Genomic DNA, 8,121 nt, shown 5'->3' with positions numbered 1-8,121 from the left:
TGCCCAGGCAGCGAGGGGCCCAAGAGCGATGCCCAGGCAGCGAGCGCCCAAGAGCGCTGCCCAGGCAGCGAGGGGCCCAAGAGCGCTGCCCAGGCAGCGAGGGGCCCAAGCTGAAGCGGCAGCGAGGCCTGGGGGTGGGTAGGGGCCAGGTGAGACCGGAGGCCAAGACCCAGGTGCCCGCGAGAGCGAGGAGCCAGCTGCCCCCGGTGCCCCGTGGGTCTACCCCCGACTTGGACCCCACTCACCCAAGACGTGCGCGCAGGCAGGTGCAGGATCCCATGTACCAGCCCCCGGCCGGCCTCACTGGTTCTGCACCACGGCAGCCAGGAGAGCAGCGCCAGGTGTCCCATCTTCCACCGCCCTACCCAGCTGCCTGGGGGGAGGCAGAGGCCCCACGCCCCCCCTGCAGGGCAGAGCCAGGCTCTCCAAGCGCTGCAGGGGGCTTACGCCAAGCTGGGCGCAGCTCCCCACACCTCTGTGCGGGGTGGGGGGCAGGCGCCTGGACCCGGGGCATGGTGGAGGTGGGCCGTGAGCCCCTTCCCCTGCTCAAGGAACCGCGGCCATGCTGAAGGGCCCCTCCTGCACGCATCCCCTTTGCTTTCATGTGATTTGGCACCCTTCTTCCTGCTGTCGTTTGAGGCTGGACTGGAGCAGCCGGGGAAACCTTTGGCCCCGACTGCCCCCACGATGCAGAAGGGACTGACTGCAGCTGAGTGCCAGCTCCCCCAGCAACCCAGGCAAGAGGGGTGGAGAGACTCCAGCCCGCTTCCAAGGCCCCGGCAGCCAAGGAAGTCAAGGGGGATGTTGAGCCCGGAGAGTCCTTGCCTAAACTGCTGAAGCCTCACCATGCTGCTCTTAAGCTAGTGCCAGGGCAGGAGCTGGCAGACCTCTGCCCTGTGGGGCTTCCCTGCAGGCAGGTCCAGAGGGGCCTTAGCTCTGCAGAGCAAGAAAAGCAGCAGGGGCTGCAGCCAGGCAGCACGGCTCTCCTCTCCCAGAAAAGTCCCTGTTGACAGAGGTGAGCTGGAGATAAGATTGGAGCTGCCTCCCAGTCATGAGATTAGGCCCCACACAATGCGCCTGTCTGGCAGCGGGCACCGGGGATGATGAAACCGTCTGCCAGGTGCCTTCCCGGCACCGCCGCGATCAGCCCAGGGGTTAATGAGTCAGGGAGCAGCCCGCAGACATCAGCTGTTTGAGAAGGGATCAGGCCCAGCCCCAGCCCCTCCATCACCTGCTGCGTCTCCCCCCATCCAGACACCAGCTCCAGGGTCAGAGCAGCAGAGGCAGGTTGAACACCTGCCCCCAAGCCTGTGTCCCAGGGAAGGGGCAGGTTCCCCATGGCCCCCAGCTGGTACCGGCCCCCAGAGAATCGGCCCACAGCCCCGCTGGATGAAACTGTATTTATTGAGAAAAAAAATGGTCCGCTACAAATACATCATCGATTGTTCGTCAAAAAACGGATGTCTCGTTAAAAGTCCTAGTCAAATGCAAAAGAGTCACAAAGAACACACGGGAACAGCATGACCGGCTAGGACGCCGCATCCGACAGACAACACACAACACGGGACGCCCCTCCTGCCCCTGGAGGGCAAGACCGCCACCCCCTGCTGCCGTACCAGGGGGGGAAGCCAGCAGTGCCCGGTGCTCAGGGAGCGCCAGGCTGAGCTGGCACCGAGCTGGGGAGTTTCAGGAGTGGGGTTTAAAGTGCTTTATGAAAGCAGGCTGTGCTGCCTGGGGTGGGGGACAGTGGAGGCAGGGTCCAGACACCCAGCTTGCTGCCACCACGGGTCTGAGGCTAATGGACAGTACCCCGTTAAGACAGCAGGCAGGGATCCTCAGCTCCGACCCTTCACGACGCAACCCTCCCTCCCCCCACACCCACCCACCAACCCACACACGCGGGCTGGTGAGCAGGCTGAACCCCTTTAACCACAGAACCCAGCAGCCCAGAGAGGACTGTCTGGGAAGCCAGACTCTGCTGGGGGGGGCTCAAATAAAGGAGGGATATTGCAAGGAAAACCCACAGGCACCCTGCCGGGAACAGGAGCTGGCAGGGGGGTGAAGAAAGCCCCAGGCCGGGAACAGGGCGGCACTGTCCAGCACGTCCCCCACCGCAGAGGTGGTGACTCAGCCGATCAGGGCACTGCTTGGATCAGCCTGTCTCTGCTGAGTGTTTGCCTTCCGCTCCGCATTGTATGGAGATCTGGGCTTGTCTGGTGCTGGGGAGGGGGGAGCAAAGGAACCCACCCAGCACGGCAGAGCCAGGTGCAGCAGGTGGGGCACGACCTGCCAGGGGAAGGGAACTTGTGCCCCCGCCCCACATCTGAGCCCTGCCTGATGCCAGCAAGCAACTGCAGAGACTGCCTGGGTCACACAGCTTTGACCCAGGCCAGGGGAATGAGTCATGCCCCCACCACATGCCCAGCACCTTTCACACGAGAGCCCCAGAGGACTGTGAGAAGGGGAAGGTGCCACCCTGGCAAACCTGAAGACAGTAGTGTCCGGGCGGCGCACGGATAAGGAAACAGAAGCACAGAAGCAAAAAGGCTGCTCTGCTAGCCACTGAAGTAGCCGAGAAGACGAGGGGCGCAGCTCCACCCGCTACCCCGTGCCGCCTTGCCAGGCGTGCTACTGACCCTCCAGTAAGCCTGGCTGCCAGGCTGGGGCGCGAGGGCATGGGCAGGAGTGTCTGCAGGCAGCGGGGGGCTCCACTCCACCAGCAAGGCCCAGGACAGGACACAGCACGCAGGGAGGGCCCCGATCCAGCGGGACAGCTGCACCCCCTGGAGGCTTCTTCTGGGAACGACAAGAACAGCGAGCGATGGGACAAAAGCACCCACGAGCCCAAGCTGGGAGCGGCCAGGAGAGAGGGAGTTGGATGGGGCAGCTTTCCCAGCCAGCCCAGCCCTGCTCCTGGGCACACACCCCACAGGGCCATGGCCTCCACCCCCTGGGAAAGAAGAGGCTGCTCTAGGGCATGGAGGGACAGGCATCGGGCTCCCAGCTGAGATGGGAAGCCTGGGGAAGAGGGCTTACGTTCCACCTTTGTGAGCCCACGCTCCCACTAGGAATCGAGGCAGGTGGCACAGGGCTGGGACTAGAGGGCAACAGGTCCAGGCCTCCCTGCCTGCTCCACTGCCGGCTCCAAGGGCCACGTGCCACGCTGGGGGCAGCAGACATGAGACCATAGCAGCTACAGTGCACTGGAAGTAGCATTTCCTGCCCAGCCCTGCTGCCTTTGACATTTCCTGGCCTGCTTTGCTGGCTGCGCCATTCCAAGGAGAAACATCATAGCTGCTAAAACCCAGTGTCATCTCAGGCTTCAGCCAGATCTGCCCCATACCCCGAGAGGCTCATGCAGCAGCTGGGCTGCAAGGGACAGTGATCGGGGCGTCTGGCGGGGGGTCTGGAGGGCCCAGGGGTGCACAGCCTGGCACAGAGCAGGCCCTTCCTGCCCATGCTGAGGGCACAGGGTGTGCACTAAATTCTGTTGCAAGCACTGAAGCAAGCACTGGCCAATGAACACAGGTATCAGCGTAACCTCTGGGCACTGCAGTGCTTGCTTGGGACCTGCTGCACCCCATCAGGCCCAAAGCTGGCCTCTTCCTCCACCCTATCCCTGCTGTTTCAGAGGACAGCATGACCCCAATCCCTGGCTTTGCTCCTGCTGACAGGCTCCTGATGCCACTTGGGGATTAGAGTCCACCCAGCCACCCACAAACTGGCTAAGTCTGCTGGCTATCAAGGAGTCCCTTCTCTCAGGGCAAACCTTGACAGCTCATAGCAACCAGCTGGGGGGTCCCCATGCTCCAGCTTCACATTCAAAACTTCCAAGATCCCAACAAAGGATTTGAGAGGGAGCTTTTGGCACCATGAGTAGAAGGACAGACATCAGAAGCCTGAGCCATAGGTATCCCTTTGAACAGAGATCACTGCAACCAGCCCAAAATCTCTGCCCGGTGAGAACCAAAGCAGCCCTGCTCTAATGCCTGCCAGGCTCCGGCAGATCGCAGAGACCCTCGTCACTACAAAGAAGCCAGCTAACACCGCCTGCAGACCAAAAACGGGCCGAAACCTGGAGCTCGCATAATACTGAGTAACTCCTGGCATTGCATCCACTATCTTGGCCCCAGCTCAGCCGCATGCCAGCCTCAGCTTTCTTTGTAGAGATGCCCGATGGAAAACCCTTGGAGATAAACCAACATGTCTGAAACTAACAGAGTCGCTCAGGCCTCCAGGAAGATAACACTAGTCATCCCTGCCCTCTTTCTCCAACCTGCAGCATGAGCTTTGAAAAATAGATTTTTTTTTTTCTCTTAATAATGTCCCATAAAAATACTACTGTCCCTAGTCAGACACCAGTATTGCAACATGAAGAGGAGTTGCCGCTTCACCCTGGCCCTAGAAAACGTGAAAAGGTTTCACATGGGTTAATGTAGAAAAATGCAAGAACTCCTTGCATCACAAAAAGCCAGTACAAAATGATCAGGGGGAGAGAACTGGACTGGATGGCGAATGGCAGGAGGGCTCAGGGCCTCCCAGCTGCTTCTAGCTACAGATTTCCAGTACGCTTGTCCTCACAGCACAGCCGCTGTAGCCCAAGTGCCACCTTGCTTCTGGTCTGGGCCCATGTGGGGGAGAGCATGAGCAGTTGCCACTCAGCTGTGGAGGGTCGGGGTCTCCATCTGTGCCCTTCCCGGGCTCAACCCCCCTCTGCTCCGTGCTTTGGAAAGAGAAAACAGGGAATGAGCAGAGCTCCTGATGAAGACGTGTGGTCCTGAACACGCTGCTGAAAGAAGTACCGATTAAACTGTGAAGAGGAAGAGGGTAGACGGTGCCCAAAAAGCATCTAGTAATAAATAGATCGATGTATACTCCGTTATCTGGATCTGGAACGTCCCAGTGAAGGAACCCGGCAGCAGGGAAGGGCCCCCGTCCTGTCCAGCCAGGGTTGCTCTGGCCCCCACTCTGTCACGTCACTGAAAGCTCCCACCTTATTCAACAAGGTGCGAGGCTGAGAGGATGGTCTGCCTACTCGCTAGAGGATGCCGGGGTGGATGAGCTCCCTGCCTCACTGGCTGCAGTGGCAAGCGGCCAGTGCAGAGGAGGGTGGAAGGTCGAGGGCCCCGCTGCAGCTTGGCCATGGCCGTCAGTTCTCAGAGAGGGAAAGCGCCAGCGCGGCTTGCAGTGCTGCCTCCTCGTCAATGCTATAGTCCTGCGAAGGAACAAGACACGCCAGTCAGAGGAGCTGGCACTTCCCACCTGGGATCTGCCTCTACAGGGTGCCAAGGGATATACCCCAGGGCCATGTGGTCCCTGGAGTGTTGGCACCTGCTCTGGGGCAGCAGAGGGAGCAGCAGTCACTGCTTTCCCCATGTAATTCCTGCACTGCAAGACATTGGGGCTGGCTGCTATCCCCTGCATCCAGTTCTTTTGGCTTGCATGGCTCAGACGAGCACGGTTTATGTCCAGGCTGTGCTCCTGAAGGCAGATGCCCTGCTGGAAAGTGTTGGAACAAGCAGACATCTGCCAATCCCTTCCTTCAGCCTAAAGCTGCGCTCCCTTTTAGAGCTAGAACATGTACATAACCCTGAGCCTGGTCTCTCCCCTGCAAGGTGAACAGGTGCTGGCATGCAGGTGGCTGCCCAAGAGGGAGACTGAACAAGTCTGGCTGAGCTGGGGCTGTTTGTGAGCACTCCCCTCAAGACAGCACTGCTCCCCCCAGCTTGGGCAGAGAGAACCATGCTGTGCCAAGTGCTGGAGAGGTCCCAGTGCCTGCCCACGCAGTGTCTGTTGGCTGCTGCTGGACAGTCAGTCTCCATGCTCAGGGCTGAGAGAACGCTTTTGTCCAGGCCAACGGGGGCATGTCGAGCTTGCTGTGGGCAGAGCCTGCAAGGAGCTGAACCCTCCAGCCAAGCGCCCTGGATTCCCACAGGTTCCTGGGCATTTCCTGGTGCTTTTCCGGTGGATTCTGCTGACAGCTTGTGAATACTCCACCCTACCCCCACTGCCTGGCTGGCAGCTCATGGCTTCTTCGGGGCTTTGGCTGCCCTCCCATGTAAGCACATCCCCTCTATCACCCAAAGTGGAGGGAAGGACCGGGGAGGGCAGCATGACAGCCTGGCTCCAGATGGGCTGCAGCCAGGGCCTCAGACAGCCTTGCCCCAACCCCAGTGCACACGACCTCCTATGAATCCTGCACATTAGCTCCTGTCACAGTTACTTTGTCTCATGTCCCTAACCCCAGGGCCGATGGACCAACCCCTGCAGGCTACATGTCCCCACCGGCACACTGTGATCTAAAACCAGAAGCTATTTCAGGCCACAATGGGGAAGAGAACAATGATTCCCTATTAACTGGTCCCCTCCACCTGGAATCCAGGACCCAGCAGCTCAGTCCCAGAGGGCTCTGCAGAAACACAGGCAGCTCCTGGATGCCCGGAAGCATGGTGAGGTGGGCAGCAGACTCAGGGACTGAGCCCAGGCTGGGCCTCATGTGAACAGAGAGCTGACTTGCCCCAGACCTACCACAAAGGTGTCATAGGAGAACTTGTGCCGGTGCAGGAGGTGCTGCAAGAAGTTGGCACTCTTGTAGCTGGGATCCCCCCAGGGCATAGCGGAGCAGACTGGGCACACCTGTGGTGGCAAGGAGAGAGCAGTGGTGACAGGATTGCGGCCTGGGGGAGCCTTGCCTGCATCCTCCCCCACCCCCTGCTCCCTTTGCTCCCACCAGGCCAGCAGCAGCTCATGCCCATGTCAGCTTCCTGCATGGGCACCACGTGCCCCCACAGCTGCAGCCTGGTGTGCCATGTCACCCCCCCACAGCCTCTACCTCCCATGACCACACGTCTGGCTGCAGGCAGGTGTGCTCAAGCCACGTACACGCACTGCCCCGAGGAGGCTGCGTTTGTATGCTCTTCTCTGCGGTCTCCAGGCTGAATGGGGTGGGAGGGGAGAGGTCTGGGTCCGAGGTATTTCCAGGAGTGACTAGAAATAACGGTCACAAGCTGGCAGAGGGTAAATTCAGACTAGACATCAGGAGGCGCTACTTCACGGTCAGGGCGGCTAGGATCTGGAACCAACTTCCAAGCAAAGTGGTGCTGGCTCCTACCCTGGGGGTATTTAAGAGGAGGCTGGATGAACACCTTGCTGGGGTCATTTGACCCCAGTACTTACTCAGGTCCCTTCTGACCCTACCAACTATGAGGTCCATGCCAAAGGGACCAGGCTGGGGCTGACACAACAAAGCCTGCTGTTCTAAAGGCACACTGCATAGCAAAGTGCCCCTTGTGCATGCAGCCCAGCCCACAGCTAATCAAGTGAACAGACCCAACTCTGCACCTGCCTCTCAGAGAGAGACGGCGATGAGAAATGAGCCAGGCATGCAGCTTGCGCACTGCTCCTGGGAACAGCCGTGCATGCCTGCCGTCTGAGGACCCCGGCCAGACGCACCCTGCTCTGCTCCCTCCCCAGGCTGGAGAGGGCACAGTGGTGGGGACCCCGGGGGCCGGGCGAGGCTCACCACTTTGTTGGGGTCATTGCGGTGGTTCTCCATGCAGTGCTTGACCAGCTCCTGCTGGTCCAGGTTGCGGGCACCGCAGTAAGGGCAGATGAACGTGGACCGGTTGGGGATATTGCTGAAAGCAAAGCAGCGCATAAGCCAACAGCTGGCGAGATGCGAGGCAGTGCACTGAACCTCAGAGACTCCCCTCAACAAATCATCCCCTGCCGCCCCCAGGATACGAGACCCAGCGCCACTACCTGGGGATGGGCTGGGAGGTGGGGATCACCGGCACGAACTTGGGGCAGTTGGCCATCTGCTCCTGCACCTTCCCACAGGACGAGACGTGGGACCTCATCTTTGTCAGCGTCACCTAGGAGAGCGTCACGCAAAATACCCCTCGGTTTCCACCCCGGGCGACTCGCCCGAGCGGGGGCAAAGCTCCGCACCCGGGGGAGGGAGCAGGGAGGGGAAGGGGGCAGACTTGCCTTCTTGCTGCATCCCCGGCAGGGCGCCTTGTAGGAGGAGAGCTGCTTCTCCACGTTGGAGGCCTTCTCCACCTTCTTGGGATCGAAGGGCATGCGGCAGAGCGGGCACAGCGGGGAGGGCACCTGGAGGCA

The 8,121-nt window shown here is 60.4% G+C and overlaps 2 protein-coding genes across 2 annotated transcripts in view; both read right to left on the bottom strand.

The window, feature by feature from the left end:
* Positions 1-280, bottom strand: part of SNAI3 (snail family transcriptional repressor 3) — a 7,538-nt gene extending 7,258 nt beyond the window's left edge. The window contains exon 1 of the mRNA XM_019505255.1: positions 246-280. Coding sequence (XP_019360800.1) covers positions 246-280 — 35 coding nt within the window. The remainder of the gene's footprint in view (positions 1-245) is intronic.
* A 1,106-nt stretch (positions 281-1,386) lies between these two features.
* RNF166 (ring finger protein 166) overlaps positions 1,387-8,121 on the bottom strand; it is a 17,443-nt gene continuing 10,708 nt past the window's right edge. Inside the window, exons 2-6 of the mRNA XM_019505405.1 lie at positions 7,990-8,112; positions 7,762-7,874; positions 7,523-7,637; positions 6,529-6,636; positions 1,387-5,215 (exon numbers count right to left, since the gene is read on the bottom strand). Coding sequence (XP_019360950.1) covers positions 5,150-5,215; positions 6,529-6,636; positions 7,523-7,637; positions 7,762-7,874; positions 7,990-8,082 — 495 coding nt within the window. The 5' untranslated portion in view covers positions 8,083-8,112 and the 3' untranslated portion in view covers positions 1,387-5,149. The remainder of the gene's footprint in view (positions 5,216-6,528; positions 6,637-7,522; positions 7,638-7,761; positions 7,875-7,989; positions 8,113-8,121) is intronic.

The sequence above is a fragment of the Gavialis gangeticus genome, unplaced genomic scaffold (assembly GCF_001723915.1).
Source record: "Gavialis gangeticus isolate Ggan-Ray unplaced genomic scaffold, GavGan_comp1, whole genome shotgun sequence".
Classification (NCBI taxonomy): domain Eukaryota; kingdom Metazoa; phylum Chordata; order Crocodylia; family Gavialidae; genus Gavialis; species Gavialis gangeticus.
This window is presented reverse-complemented; position numbering and strand designations above follow the sequence as displayed.